Genomic DNA, 16,281 nt, shown 5'->3' on the forward strand with positions numbered 1-16,281 from the left:
CTCAACAGAAGTAGGTGAGGTCCCTTGAAAAGCCTTGCCAGGGTAGGCAGGTGCTGTTCGCCTCCTGGGCTCAGTACTCATCCAAGAACACAAGTAGACATGGGAATCCTCCCGCTCAGACCCATGCCCTCAACACTGGGAGTTACTGTTGTATGACGGGGTCCAGACTAAGTAGGGGCCACAGCCACCAAGTTCTCTGCAACATCAACTGTAAACTGAGTACATGTAAGAAACTGCATGTCACCGAGGCCAGAACAGCGGGCACATCAGACCTACACCATTCCTGAGCAGCTCTCTGCAATTAATAGCTGGAAGTCACCAGGCCACCAGTAAGTTGTAGGTTGGAGGTGCAGGGTGGGAAATTTCTGCAGGACAGCTTGGGACAGACTGCAAGACCACTTGCATATACACCCTGCTACTTACAGTTCTTGGGGATGTGACAGTGTGGTGGGTGTCATTGCTGGCTCCAGACCCTGCCTTACCCCTGACTAGTAGGACGAAAGCCACCGTTTTTCAGGTTTTTGAAGGGCCGTAACAATCTCCAAGCTGTACCAGCACCTGCCCTCCACAAAGGCAGCGAGACAAGACACCTGCTAGAGTGGAGACTGTGGGCTTTGAGATCCAACAACAGCTCACCCTGCATCTTTATTCCTGCTGTCATAGGACAGATCAAGGAGCCTAGAATACCTCCAGCTTCCTGCCAGGATGCCACACTGGCTGTAGGGGAATTGGGGGTGGTCCCTCCCCTCTTCAGCCCAAAGTGTAGCTTAGCCGCTTCAGACTCAAAGCATTAAGTTTGCCTATACTTCCCGTTATAAATCAAGGAACAGCAAAGAAACCCCTTCCGCAAAGTAAGGCAGTTTCCCCGTAAGATGCATTCAGAACACCATACTTTATTGCTCTATAGTAAGTTTGTTTACACATAGCTTCCTCTTCCCCTCTCCCCTCCAGAGGTGTCAAGTCAGTAGGTCCGAGAGACCCTAGCTCCCCAGCTCTCCGTCCCTTCAACCCAGTGCCACAACAATGCTCACACAACCACCGCTGCCCTATGGTAAAGGACACCCATCCCGGGGCGGACTGGCCCCTGAGGCCCGGCGTTTATGGGCTCATCTTCCACCACTTGAATGCAAATGGCACCCGGTTTATAATGACACTGGCACAGGTGTCCCCCATGTTGGCCAGGTAGCAGTCAAAATCCTCGATGAAGGTGCACCTGAGACCCAGGGGCTCAAGCAACCTGCAGACTCTCTCTTCTAGGCAGCAGGTGCCCTTGATTTGGGGCCCAAAGGGCTTGGGGATTCCGAGATTCTTGCCCAACACGATCATCTGCAGCTGTTAAAGAGACAGGGTCAAGCAGGGGTCAGTCCCGAAAAGCTATCCCACCCTTCCTGGTGGGTGGTGGGGCTTAGGCACATAGAATCAGATACAAGGCAGAGGTGAATGCGCGTGCGCGCGCACATGCGCACACGCACGCACACACACACACACACACACACACACACACACACACCTCCCTAGGGTTGGCCAGACTGCTAAAATCTGTGTATGTAGGCATCACTAATCAAAATTAGTCTCAGTGGGCTAGAGAGATGTGGTTAAGAGCACCGACTGCTCTTCCAGAGGTCCCGAGTTCAAATCCCAGCAACCACATGGTGGCTCACAACCGTCTGTAATGAGATCTGCTGCCCTCTTCTGGTGTGTCTGAAGACAGCTACAGTGTACTCAAATCTTAAAAAAGGTCTCAGTGAAATCATGATGCTTTTCCAGGGTGTGCCAGTGTTTCTCGGCAAATCTGACCAGCAGCTGACCTTACCACATCTTCATTTCTAGATTTGCTGCTCTGGCCTTGTCTTGGGTACCCTATATCCCAGCTAGCATTTAAGAATGCCTTCCTGGGGCTGGAGAGATTGCTCAGTGGTCAGGAGCACTGACTGCTCTTCCAGAGGTCCCGAGTTCAATTCCCAGCAGCCACATGGCGGCTCACAACAGTCTTTAATGTGCTTTTGATGCCCCTCTTTTGGCACGAAGCTGTGTATATAGGGAACATAAATCTAAGAAATAAGATGAAGTGTGTTCCCTCCTGCTTAGCTTTGCTATGGCGGCTACATCCGGCCCCCATTTCAGGCCACACCCATCTGGTACAATCTATGGCCAGCAAGGCACCAAGCAGCGTGGGCTAAGCCGATGTGTCCGAAGCAGGCACGCCCGGCGGTCCTCACCATGTCGGGGAAGTACGGCCTCGCGAAGAGTTTGGAGGTCTGCTGGCTGGGGGGGACGTTTGTCAGCTGCTCCAAGCAGAAGAGCTGCGGAATCGTGATGATGTCTTTGTCCACCAGTCCCAGTTCCTTCTTCAGGAGGGTGCGGTTCAGGCTGATACACTTCTGCAAAGCAGGGAAGCGGGGAGGGACAGCAGGATCGGGAACCGGCCACCAAGGAGCTGCTCGTTTCTACGGCTGATCCAGAAACGGCCCGGGGAGCCTTCTATCTGGCTCAAATCACACGAGCCAGGAGTCCTGTAGGGCCCTGGTAGCCTTCCCTTATAGCAGGCCTAAAGGTGAAGTGGATTCAGAGAAAAGGCTGGAGTGCAGGAGGCCAGCATCTCTGACTAGTCTTTGCTGGATGGCCACTAATGTCACAAAGCCCCTTCATCTCTCAGATGAACAAGATGGGGGGGGGGTACATGAGCAGACCTGGGGCCGGGAGGCAGTCTTCGGGCCTCAGGTTCTTCCTTTAGAGATCAATAGCAGTCATTTCTGTCTGCTCAACACACCATCAGGCACTTCCTTGCTCATAACTCCATCCTTGCTATCAACTTCAGTTTGAAATGATCATCAACCCCCTGGACCCAAAGCTTATCGCTTTAGCTGTATACCCTAGCAGGTACCTACCCCGCCGGGACAGGTGGTCCTGCAGAGACCAGGGCACCGTACACGGTGGTACAGTCTAAGAGTAGTAAGGACCCAGTGAATGGCACCCCGTTGCACCCCTGAAGTCCGTATCTGGGACTGGTGGCTGTTCCCACCCCAAGTCAGACCCAAAACCCTCCCTGCAAGTCCTGTGATGTTCGTGTCTTCCTGGGGACAGCCCTGCACCCCAGGCCGTTACCTCCACGTAGGTGTTCTGTTCTCGTAAATTCTCGTCGGCCAGGATCTGGGAAATGGTTTTGACCTCCCTCCCTGTGGAAAGAGACTGGACAGGTCAGTGACCAGCTCAACTAGCAACTGGGTCTAATGTCTTACATCTCGTGCTGACCGCAGTATTCGACCCCAGGAAACCCAGACAGGGTTTACTGCCGCTGACCCGGGCTCAAGGGAAGCAGGCTCAGTGTACGTAAGGATGGCACCACCAGCCCCCACTCAGCTGGACACCAACTCTCTGTATGGCACTACCCATCTATGTGTATCAGGACCCTTCCACATGTGGGCAACAGCTTATAAGGTGCCAGCTCAGGTGACATGTTCTGCCTTTGCCTTCTGGTCTGTCTCCCCATGACCTTCTGTCACTGGGATAAGGTATTCCTAGGCCCTACCACAGCCTGTTGCTCAGGAGTTGAGATGGGTAAGTAGCTTGCGTCTAACTCAGGTCTAGAGAACTTCCCGATGCCCCTACCCCCACCTTTTCTGGAGCAGGTCTTTGTCCCCCCCCCCCCACCTGCCCCCAGAGTTCCCATCACATTTCTGTCAGATGGCTCAGGGCACACCTTCTCCACCAGTCCCCTTTGTGTTTAAGGGAATATTCCCTTAAGGGAGACCTGGTAGGCTATTGGCACATACTAAAGCCCAGTCAGTGTCCCTGCATGGAGTTGCATCATCACCAGCTAATGGAGTCACTTTACTGTGGCTTCGGGTCTGCCTGGACGGTAGTATGTCCCCCTCCCTGCCAAGTAAGGTGTCCCAGCAATGGCCAGCCCACCAGCTATTAGGATTCTGTGCCCTCTCTACCAAGGCTGACAAGACTCGGTGCTTCTCAACCTGTGGGTAGCAACCAAACGACATCTGTGTTAACATTTGTGTTGAAATTCTTAACAGTAGCAGAGTTAGTTATAAAGTAGCAGTTAAGATGAGTTTATGGTCATGGGAGGGGGGGGTCACCACAACACGGGAAGCTGTATTAAAGGGTTGCGTTATTACAAAGGTTGTGAACCAGCTGCTCTAGAGGGTACTAGGTGGACAGGCGGTGGTGTCGTACACCTTTGATCCCAACACTCGGGAGGTAGAGGCAGGTGGATTTGAGTTCAAGGCCAGTCTGGTCTACAGAGCAGGCTCGAGGACAGCCTTGGTTCCAGGTCCTTGTCTTGACGGGGGCGGGGGGGGGTTACTAGGTGAGTCACCTTACCATTGGACAGGAGCTGTTCTGCTCTGACATCTTCGAACAGGGTCACGTCCCCAAAACCCTCCTTCTGCTTCTGTTCAAAAAGCTCATAGCAGGCACTGGGACTGGCCAGCAGCAGGCGGAAGCCCTGGGAAAGGGGGGTCACAGTCACCTGCTGTGGGGGTCCCTGGGGTTTTCAGCAGACACCCCTTCTCCAGCCCCCAACACCCACCTTCCCGTTATTGTTCTTATCGTCGATAGGGACAAAGCACATGAACTGATCCGCGTGCCCGGTCATCAGCCAGTCTGAGAAGAGTTCCACAGGGGCCTGCACTTGTTGGGCGTACACAAACTCTCGCAGGGCCTTGCTCATGTCCCGGCCCTCAGAGCTGGAAAGGAAGGAAAGACACCTTCGAGTGGCTGGGGCACCGACAATTGAGCCACCTCATTGGTGGACTTCACTGGACTGCGCTTGCCAGTGAATCGGGTGGCTTTAGAAAGATTCCTTATTCCCGGCCAAAGAACGGGGCCTGAGGGCCGATATTGAGTCCCTCGGACCCTCGTATAAACAGACTCTTGAGAGTTAGTTGAGCTCAACATGTGTTATGGTTCATCATTTACAGGAATAAAGCTTTAAAAAGTGAGGAGTGGTCCTTACTGTGATCTAGCGCAAGCCCAATCATGTGATCCTACAGACTGGACCCAGGGATACGGGATATCTGGTTTGGGAGTTACACCATGCCCACCCAACCCCGTTTTTGTGAGTGTTCCATCCTCCTGGGCCAACAGCCCAGTTGGATTTAAACTAGAGAAATCAGAGCTGGAGAGATGGCGCAGAGGTTAAGAGCACTGGCTCTCCCCAGAATCACGTGGCAACTCATAACTGTAATGAGATTTGGCGCCCTCTTCTGGCCTGGAGGCATACATGCAGTCAGAACGCTGTATATGTACGTCTAAAAAAAAACTTTTGATTCTCCAAGTTTTTTGGTAGTTGAAAAAGAGGGTCCCATATACCTCAGGCTGGCCTCAGAAATTCATAGTTGTTCGAATAAAACTGACCCTAGGGGCCCCTGCTTGCTAAGCACAGCTGTGCCACACCCCTGGCCCCACCCTCGAGCTTGCTTTTTCTAACTTCAAATGTTACTTAAGCCAAAGACTCGAGTGCCCTCCAGTTTCGAAAGGATGCAGAACAGAACTGCTGAGGGGGAATCCCAGAGTTACTGGAACCAGGGTGACTGTCATTCCTTTAAGGCACCGGGGTCACCTGCCCTCGGGTCTCTCTGCTCACCTGGGGTAGAAGCTGCCTCCAATGAGGACTCTTCCTAATGGGTAGTCTTTGCCCTGAGCCTTGACAGGTGGCGATACAATCAGGTTTCCGATGGAGTCCAGGCTAGCCACCCGGTGGTCCTCAGTTTGTTGGATCACGTAGCCAACACCAGGGCTCTAGGAGGAGACCCGGTGGGGAAAGGGGTGTTACAGGGGGGAGAGGGCTGGATGTAGGATCTATTGCTCCACTGTCAGGGACATGCACATCTCCCCTTCCCCTCAAAGACCACCTGGGACCTCAACCCCCGCATCCCAGCATCCCTGGCTCAACACCAGACTTGAGAAGTTGACTATATTCAGAAGTTATCCCAGCTCCACACCAGTGAGTATTTCATGGGGAAATCTTCCAGCTTGGAAACCCTTGGGGTGTCAAGGATCAAGGACACCGTCTTGTGAGGAGCCTGCGTATAACAGAAAGCCATCTCATCCTGGGGGGAAGACAGAAAGATGGAGGTTAATTCTCTCCTCACAAGCTTCCTCGTCTGCTGCAGGTTCTCTGGGAGCCAAAAAACAAAACAAAACAAAACAAAAAAACCAAAAAAACAAAAAGCTTTTAGACCAGCTCCTGCTTGGCCCTCAAAACTTTACCCAGAGGCTTGGCTCAGCTTGACAAGCCACCATTGGGTTTTGAGACTGAGAATCCATCATTGACCGGCCTGCCAGCCCTACTTACAAACCAAGTCAATTGGTTCTGGTATCTGCAGGCAGTCACTCTGATCTCTGACCTGTTCTATGCTGCCTTCTAGCAGGACTCCCCGCCCCCAACCAGAGTTCCTTGCATCTCAGTCAAGAGACTGGGGGAGTGGGTGAATCCTTGATTCCCCACCCCTTGTCTCCAGGTACTACATACCACCCCCCCCCATGCCCCAGTCTACACAGTGCTGGAGACCGAACTTAAGACTCTGCTAGGCAAGCATGCTGAGCTACATCCCTAGCCCTTGACCGCTCAACTCTGGCTTGTACCTTTAAAGCGTCACCCCCACCTTGCTTCGTGTTGACTTCTGTACTTTGCTGGAAGGGTCTTCTTAACCCTCAGTGCGACTCCTACCTGCCTCCAATTAACTCCACATTTCTCCACGCACACCCTGCATAGTAACCTCCACGTTCATTGCTCTACCGCTGGAAGAGCTGGTAACCCCGGCCCCAGTGTCTGAATACCTTCTCAGCTACCCAAATGACCTGATAAAGGCTATTTATTATGTCTGTCCTTTCTCTGAGGCATCTGTCCTTATCTTTAGCCCCTGGTGAGGGCTCAGATGTTCTTGGAGCAGAAGGACCCCGCAGAACCAAAAGCCAAGCCAGCTCCAGTCCCGACATCCCACATAGCCCAGCTCCGGCACCTAAATGGAGGTCTCAGCTCTAAACTTGACACATCTGTAAATGGGCTGGACTCCAGATTATCCTTGACAAGCAGGCATGCCTCGGTGGCCTGCTGGCTCATGGTCAAGGTCATTTTGTGACATGTGCCAAGCCTCCCTGCCCCACTCCTCCGTGGCTAGATCCCAGGTAGGTGTTAGTTACCTGGAGCCACCTGCCCAGACGATTGGGGTCCTCATAGACAGATGCCACCTGCACGTTGCTCTTCTCGCTCAGCCTTGTCACAGTGTCCACGAAACCTTGCAGCTGTAGCTCCCTGCCACCACCGAGAAGAAGCCCACTGTGATTTCAAGGTCCTCAAAACAGTCCTAAGTCATACTCCCTGTCTCAGGGGAAGGTGAAAGAAGGGGCCATTTTCTGCACACACAGTAATGGAGCAACACCTGTCCCCTTACCTCCACATAGGTCACTGGCTTACTTTTTTCTGCCTAGACCACGCTAGGCCACCCTGGTGACTGGTGATGGTCCAACCCTGTTCACACCTTTCAGTCACCTCTGTGCACGCCCTTTTTCTACACTGGTATAGGCTTTTTCTGCTCAAACTATTAAATGACTGTTTGCTCTCTAAGGGACTACAAGAAACTAGGCAACTCAAGATGGCCACTGAGGTGGCTCTATCACTGTAGGGGGATGGGGACATAGGCACATATGGAAATATGTTTTTTTTTTTTTTTTTAAGAAAAGGATTTTCGTTACTGTATAGTGAACCGGGGACTTGCTATGGAAGACCAGCCTGCCTCGTCTCCGGAGTGCCGGGAATCAAGGCGCTGAGATTTCCACACTAGGAAAAACTTGGATTTTATATTTTCCTATAGGGCACCAACACTCACGGATCCACAGCAGATGTCCATTCGTTGGACACAAAGCGACAGTTGAGGTTGATGTCAAGACATCCAAGTTTACAAACTGGACCCCCTTAGGAGTTGGCTGCACTCATGAGGCACAATTGGGAAGTGTCCTGGTTGGGTTTCTAGTTGTCCCAGGCTCAACATTTATGCTGACATCCTGTGTGACTGTCCAGAGACTTTTGAGTCTCCCAGCTGATGGGGGGGAGAAGGAGGGAGTGGAGAGAGGCTAGTGATACACACTGCCCAGGTGGCTTCAGGCGCTCTTACCTGCACAGGTAAACCTCTAGAGGCATCTGGGTGTTCGGCATGAAGATATAAGGTGCCACCCGGAACATCACAGTATCCTTATAGAGCGGGATCTCTGGGATCAACTGCAAGGGATGATGGGATTTCCATCACAACCTGGCTCTTTCAGCCATCTTTCCCTTTGCACCCCAGTGTCATCTACAGCTGTTTATCTGAGCCCACCCCTGGAGCCCACTGCTTCCCACTGCTTTCTGTAACATCCCCAGCTGTACCAAGAGCCATACGCACTTTGGCTCTCCCTCCACCGAGCCCAGGGACTCTGGCTGACCCAGCCACATACCTGGTCATGAGCCTTTTCTATTAGGGAGACAGAGAAGGAGATCAGGCCCGAGAAGCTGGGAGAAGGGAACTCCGTAGCTTCAATGTAGAAAGTCTCTTTCCCACGGTTCTCAAAGGTAGGCAGGATGTGGACAGGCTTGTCGGGTCCCAGCACCAGTTCATAGATAGGGGTGTCTCCTAGGACGGATATAAGGGGGGTGACCAGCTGCTAAACCTTCGTGGTTGATTATCACTATTCTGAAAGTCAAGTACAGAGGGCTTGTGCTCCATCTGGACATGGGCACAGAGGCAGGAGCTGAGGGCTCAGGGCTGGCTGGCTGTTAAAGTCATTTAATACACCAGCATACTCTGTTTGCATGTTGAGGCCAGAAGTTGGCATAAGCAGCATCTTCAACCACCACTTGGTTTGGATCTAGGTCTCTTTCACTGGACCAGGACCTTATCGATTCGGCTACTGTGGCCGATCAGCAGGCTTCAAGGATCCTGGCATCTATCCCAAGTTCTGGGTTTCCAGATGTATGCCACACCCAGACTTAAATGTGTGCTGGGATCTGAACTCGTACCCAATTCATGTTACATGTCACGTGCTTTCCCGAGTCACCTCCACAACCTCAGCACCAACGTGGGTTTGAAGGCTTATGACAGACACGTTGGAAGTCGGGACTCAAACCCACACTCATGTTGAGTTTGAATGACCCTCGAGTTTAGAAAGCCAATCCTGGGGAAGAATTGTAACCGAGCCCCTGAAGGTGACACACTTGGCATGTAGAAATGGCCTTCGGCAGCCTCACCAGCATACCAGCCACCAACATGGAGGTGGGTAGATGACCCCCTCCTCCAAAGATACTTCAGTAGGGACCTAGAGTTGTGGTACCCCACCCCCACCATCACGAATGAAGCCCATTTCAGTTTCTTAGGCCAAATGAGAAACCACAGAAGACACCTAGAAAGTGACTGGCCACATACCAGGTGGTCTTTAGTAGCTAGACTCCACACTGGTCATTCTCATTGGAAATTACCCAACCACCTGACAGTTAAGCAACCCAAGCTCCCTGGTGTTACTGTGACCATATGGGGCCTTCTCACCCCGGTCCTAGAGTGGTTAGCAGCCCCAGTTATGGAAGTCGAAGCCAGCAGCCCCCCAGTTCACTCATTTTCCCGGACAGCAAACAGCACGTGCCCCTTGCCTCCTTGGGGGTGAGCACGGGTTGGGGTGCCACCTGGGATGTGCCGTGGCCACCGTCACTCTGCCTTCTGAGTCACCAGATTCTGAAAAACCTCACTGTAGTGAGGTCAACACTGGCCATTGCTTCCAGAGGACCCAGGTTAAAGTCCCAGGACCCACATAGAATGCAGGCTCACAACCATCTAACCAGGAAGTCCACACCTACTTCTGGGCCTCTGCAGGCACACACAGTGCTTAGACAAGTATCAAGGTGAGACTCCCACACTCAAAAGCTTGTCTTTAATGGATCCTCCTAGGAGGAGTTAACTTGGGGTTATTAGCTCTATAAAAGTTGTCCTAGCCATTCAAATGTATTTTTCTCTTTTCTCGATTATTCGAAACCTGAGGCTAGCCATCATTCAGATAGACTGCCTAACCCAGAGTGTATATAAACTTCCTCTCTGGTAAAGTTGGGAGGCAGATATCCCTTACAACACAGATTGGGTCATACGCCTGTTAACTCTGGCTTCTGGGCACCCTGTTAGAGGTAGGTAGTTATAGGGCCCCCGCCTGACCAGCATGCTGAGGCGGAGTGGGGCTGGGACTCACTTTGAGACCAGTAGACTCTTGTCTTCTTTGCCTCTTCCTTGGAGGTATGTAGGACCAGCTGGTAGTTCTGAAGGATGCTGGTGGGGCCCTCCACAGTTAGAGTCATCTGAGACATGTTCTGTATTTCTGGGCAAAAGGATGGTGCTTCGTCTGAGGCAGTGTCTAGGATGGGACAGGGATGGAAATAGTATCGTCTTGGTTGCCTGGGGTGACAGGTGTGAGCTACCATCTGTCTTTAAGGCTTATCAGGTGTCCTTCTGGTCCCGGGACATGCTGAGGTCTCCAGCCTGGAGTGAGATTCCCCTCGGTTGCATCCATGGAATTGGAGTTCTTACTGCGTTGTGAGGTCAAACACCTCTCTACCTCCCAATGGTGACAAAAATAAGGCTCACTCAGCCAGGAAATGGTGGCTTGTTATCTGACATTAAGATGTTGCTCGGGGCCCGGATGTGGCTTTGCTGACAGTGAGCTTTCCTAGTATGCAGAGCCCTTGGGGGTACAATCCCTAGCAATGTGTAAACTGGGTGTGGTGAGAAACACCTTTGTAATTCTGGAGGTAGATGCGGAAGTTCAAGGTTAACCTGGGCTACACAAGGCCATTGTCTCAAACACTCCTGTGAAGAGCAGAAAGTTGGTTCAGTGGTTAAGAGCACTCGTTGCTCTTCCAAAGGATCTGGGTTTGACTCCCAGCATCTACTTCACATAGCTTACAACGAACTAAATTCCAGTTCCAGGAGCTCTACTACTCTGGCCTCAGGGGCTCCAATATACACGTAATCATAAACTCACGTTCATGCACATATGTAATGAATAATTGTTTTCTTGGTTTGGGGTATATGTGGGGGACGCACAGTTCTTGAGACAGGGTTTCTGTGTAGCTCTGTCCCCTGAAACTTGCTCTGTAGTCCAGGCTGGTTTTGAACTCAAATCTCCTTGCCTCTGCTTCCCAAATGGGATTAAAGGCATGTGCAGCCTTGCTATAAACAGAGCTCTAAAAAAAGCTATACACATGGGCTGGGAAGAGCACTGACTCCTCTTCCAGAGGTCCCGAGTTCAATTCCCAGCAACAACATAGTTGCTTGTAACCATCTGTAATGGGATCCAATGCCCTCTTCTGGTGTGTCTGAGCCACAGTGTACTCAAATTTAAATAAAAATAAAGCTACACACACATCTTTATACAGGCTCTCATTACACAAGCCTTCAAGGCATAAAACCCGTAGAGAGCCTTTGTACTTAAGCAAATGCTCTCCCAGGGAGAAATATACCCTTTAACCTATAATCAAAAATCGGTCATCCCCAAGGAAAGCAGCTGGGACCTGTGTGTGCGCCAAGGGGTGGCCAGAGCTCGAGAGAAGTGGGGATCATCAAGGGTGCATACCTCTGGGGCCCTCCTGAATACTGCACTCTTCAGGCTGGCCTATGGCCCCAGGATTACAGTTCACAAGCAGGATAGCTCCCCAGCCATTCATACCCCACATCCATCTTTTCTGCAAATGAAAAGGACATTGAGATAGGAAAGACAAGCCAACCCCCCTCTGCTTCTATTCAGAGCTTTTGTCATCACAGGCCCTGGGGACCCAGGGACCCAGACCGAGAAAGACAACCTGTGAGAACAGAATGCTACTGGATTAAAAAACAAAACCAAAACAAATGAAGGTAATAGTTGCTGCTTTGTTTGTGCAATGTAGAGACCTCAAGAGCCGTGTCCCGCCAGAGGTCCAGCAAGGGCGGCTGCCAGCTAGTGCCTCTGGACGAGTGGCTGTTTTGGTTTCGTTGAGACATCTGGCTCTGTCAAAGCCTGGGATGGCACTGAACTCACATCCTGCACCCTTCATCCAGGTGCTAGGATGACAGTTGGCTGCCATTGTGTTTTGAGACAGGATCTACTGCATAGCCCAAGGGGGCTTGGAATTCCCTGTGTATCTGAGAATGGTCTTCAAACCCCGACCTTCCAGCTTCTCAGCTTCTTCTGGGACGATGGAGTTAAAAGAAACATGTACCATATACATACGCACACCCCACACCTTGCTAGGTATATGTATGAGTTTATACATACTAACCTTGTTAGCATGCAAGCATCTACACACACACACACACACACACACACGATAGATTGCATATATACAAAAACACACATGATAAGATTGCATATATGTATACATCTCATGCCTTGCTAGGCACCCCACCACACACACACACACACACACACACACACAGCTAGGTGCACACAACCTGGCTGTTTTTCAGTAGATCAGAAGTTTACTTCATTGACCTTGATTTGTGGTATTTGAGACTTAAGACACCCCGAAAGTCAGATTAGCATGGGCCGGGGCTCAGGGATGGCTCTCCTGGGTCCTACCCCCTCCCTTGACCAGGCAAGCCTCACCTTAGCTTGCTTATCACTCGGCATGTCCAGTTGTCCATCCCGATAGATGTCTGCCTCCAGGGAGACCTCTGAAAGGGAAGTGGAGGATCTCAGACACCTGGACTGCTAATGGGGCCCAGAAGCTCTGGCGACCTTCACAGGGTGACCCTGGCTTGATACTGTTGGTAGAAAGCTTAATGCAGTATCTTAATGTTAAACATTGGGTTGGAGAGATGGCTCAGCAGTTAAGAGCACTGACTGCTCTTCCAGAGGTCCCGAGTTCAATTCCCAGCAACCACATGGTGGCTCACAACCATCTGTAATGGGATCAGATGACAGCTACAGTGTACTTATATACATTTTTTAAAAAAAGGGCCGCATCTGTACCTACAAAATCTGTGCTGGAGAACATGCAATCGACTCAGTAAAATCACACAAAAATAATTTCAAATTCTGACAGGGTTTCTCTGTATTTCTGGGGTCCTGGAACTCACTTTGTAGCCCAGGCTGGACTCAAACTTAAGTGACAATCTACATTGCCTGGCCCTCCTGAGTGCTTTGACTAAAGGCATGCTCCACTACAGCCTAGCAAAAATAAATGCGAGTGTATGATTTCATATTGGGATGTAACCATAGCTACACTGGACCTCAGGTTGGACATTCCTGGTTAGAGGCAGTGTCTTCAGAGGCATGCTGATTCTCATGAATAAGTCAGGGAGGGGAGCCACCTACGAGTGGCCAACTGATTCTTACAAAGCAGCTTTGAGATGGGGCTGGAGACAGCTCAGCTGTTAGCTCTTACACCCCTCCCGGAGGAGCCGAGTTCCATTCCCAGCGTGCATCAGCACGTGTCTGGTTAACTACCTGTAAGTCCAGTTCCAGGGCATCCGCTATCCTCCCCCAGCCCCTGTGGCTTCTTGCACACTTGCACAGAGAGTAAGGCTTCTTCACATCACTAAGCTAAGGATGGAGAGCTACAACTGGATGATGTAGTAACGGGACCAGACCCATCAGCTGTGAGAATGAGGAAGTGGGGCGAGAAACTCAAAATTCTGGTTCTTTCTAAGAGACTGAACTTCAAGGGGAACAGGTGTGGATACCTCGGGGGCCAACAAAAGGCATCTTACACACAAGGAGCCTCTCCCTTGCTTGGCAGCACCTGCTGTGCTCTCCCGAGGAACCATGGGTGGGCTCCTAGAAGGAAGACTTACCAATGCCAGTGAGGAACAGCACAGCAGTGGCTGTGGGGATCTCTTTGTCAGGACAGTAGTAGGAGACCAGTACCTGTGGAGACAGCCCAGAGCCAGACTGGCTTTGTGTCCCGGCAGCTAAGCTTTCAGTGACCCACTATGAGCTGACCCAGGGGGGGCCATAACCACTTGAGACTTGAAGAGTGTGTGGTCTTGCCAGGTAGTCCACACTTTAAATCCAAGCCCTCAGGAGGCAGGGACAGGAGAATCTTTTGAGCACGAGGCCAGCCTGGTTTACAGAGCGATTTTTAGGACGGCCAGGGCTACACAAAGAAATCCTGTCTCAAAAAGCAAATAGTATCTCACTAAAGTTGCTTGCCCTGGCTTTGAGCTTGTTTGGTAGCTCAGGTAAGACCTCAAACTGTCGATCCTCCTTCTGATTAACTGGGTTTAATAGGTATGCACCTCGGTTTACAACGTTGGTTCTGGCCTACGCAGAGTACAGTGCTTACCCAAGTAAGCCACTCACTTAAGGACAGCCAGACTCCATCCAATCAGCACCCCCCACTGCCTGGCTCACTGCCCACAGACAGCTGCAGCCGGGTCTGCACTGGGCAGGCCTCTTGCCACCTGGGGTACATATCCCTTCTCCCCTCCCTGGCTCACCTTATCCTCGTCCACAGTGGGGCTGGGCGACACCATCCTCACCAGCGCCTCTGTGGGTTGGTTCATTGGCCGCCAGACCACAGCGTCCTCCTTCCCTGTAATGACTGAACTGGAGATGTGGATCAAGACCCTGGGGGAGCCACGGATGGTGAAGGACTCGCACTTTTCCGGTGCGCACCTGGTTTGTAGGAGACACCGTTAGGAGGCGGAAGGGTTTGAGGACCTCCAGTCTGCAATCATGTTGCGGGGAATCGAGAAAAGTAGTCAAAGTTTGGGGAGCCCTAATGCCTTCAGCCTCTTACCATCTCTACCCAACCCCGGACTTCTTACCCTCCCCCACTTCAATGCCTCACAAGGGATCAAATCTTCATTTTACATATAAGTCTCTGCTTCCACCCTCGGAACGAGCAGACGCCAGAACCATAAGACACAACCCTCGCCTACTCCTCACTCAGGGACCCCTTCAAAGCTAAGGGGGATCTTGCAAGAAGCAGAGAAAGAAAGTAAGTCCGCATCTTGCTTGAGGATGGGAGGGCCCGCAGAGACCCAACCAGATTTCCTTGGGGTCAGTCAGTTCAGCTAAGAGAGCTTAACTTCAGACTCCTGGACACAAGCAAGGACCCTCAGCAGACGCTCTCTTACAGTTACCCCTTCAGACGCGCGCAAGCCTTACCCACTGATGTCCAAGGTGATTTCCATGCCCACCATGCAGATAGCATGGGTGGGGTTGTCCAGAGACAGGCTGAGAGTACTCTGAAAAGACATGCTGGGCTTAACCAACCAAGCTAGCCACAGTTGGACGCAGCCCTTACCTACCAGCGCAATTGCCTAGGGCTGTGAGACTTCCTGGCCTTCCTTTTTAGTAGGGGTAAGAACCACCCCAGTCCGCCCCCTTGTTAAGGGTTCACAGGTGAGCCTGCTTTTTCTCCATGGTAGCTCTGGAAGAAGGACATGGGGTGGGGGATGGGGGGAGACCCTTTTAGTCAGCATCAATGTTTTAGCAGCTGCTGCCTGTGGACCCTGCAGCCCTGGGAAACTTGAAGTCTAACAGCTTGGAGCTCTGCCTTTCCACTGGTCAACATGCTTGATACATCTCAAGACTGTGGGGGGAGTCTTGCTTCTAGGACAGTAGCTCTCAACCTGTTTTGGTCTCACGGGGAGGGGGGTGTCACACATCAGACATCCTGCATATCAGACACTTATGATTCATAACGGTAGCACAATTATGGTCATGATTGTAGCAACGAAATAATATTAGGGTCGGGGGGGGTCATCACAGCATAAAGAACTGTACTAAAGGGTTGGGGCATTAAGAAGGTTGAGAACCACTGCTCTAAGGTGTGTGCTACTTGACAACTCGTGAGGGGTGCTTGGTAAAGTGCCATGCTCACAGAAGCGTTAGGAAGCTAGCTCTGCAAAGCCCTGGTCCTGGCAGATGATCTGCATCCTTTTCCTGGTGATGAAGAGTTGCTCACAGCTGTATCTCTTGTTAGTGGTTGGGGAGGGGTGGGGTTGGGGAGGGGTGGGCAGCAGGAACTGGTGCATGGAGTAAACCTGTGGAGCCTTGCTTACACCTGTTGTCCATCTAGGCTGACCTCTGACCTTCGCATGTGCACTGTGGCATGAGTACACACACACACACACACACACACACACACGCACACAGTGGGACATGGTGGCCACACTTTTAATCCCAGCACTTGGGGGGCAGAGGCAAGTAGACCTCTCTGAGTTCGAGGCCAGCCTGGTCTATGTAATGAGTTCCAGGTGAGCCAGCACCACATAGTGAGATAGAAATCCTCTGTCAAAGAAAAGGAAAAGGAGAGGGAGGGGGAGG

At 51.5% G+C, this 16,281-nt stretch overlaps 1 protein-coding gene across 1 annotated transcript; it reads right to left on the reverse strand.

Annotated features, from left to right (window-relative positions):
• Nucleotides 1-1,098: 1,098 nt before the first annotated feature.
• On the reverse strand, nucleotides 1,099-15,209 carry PADI6 (peptidyl arginine deiminase 6; the record flags this gene model as incomplete). Its single annotated transcript, XM_080921040.1, has 16 exons — nucleotides 1,099-1,332; nucleotides 2,220-2,381; nucleotides 3,106-3,176; nucleotides 4,336-4,459; nucleotides 4,544-4,700; nucleotides 5,600-5,754; nucleotides 5,958-6,065; nucleotides 7,159-7,270; nucleotides 8,130-8,233; nucleotides 8,449-8,624; nucleotides 10,222-10,347; nucleotides 11,602-11,710; nucleotides 12,610-12,677; nucleotides 13,800-13,872; nucleotides 14,445-14,622; nucleotides 15,118-15,209. 16 exons carry the CDS (start codon nucleotides 15,207-15,209, stop codon nucleotides 1,099-1,101), a joined length of 2,049 nt encoding a protein of 682 aa, XP_080777166.1.
• Between the last annotated feature and the right edge of the window lie 1,072 nt (nucleotides 15,210-16,281).

Source organism: Micromys minutus (genome assembly GCF_963924665.1).
Source record: "Micromys minutus genome assembly, chromosome: 9".
NCBI lineage: Eukaryota > Metazoa > Chordata > Mammalia > Rodentia > Muridae > Micromys > Micromys minutus.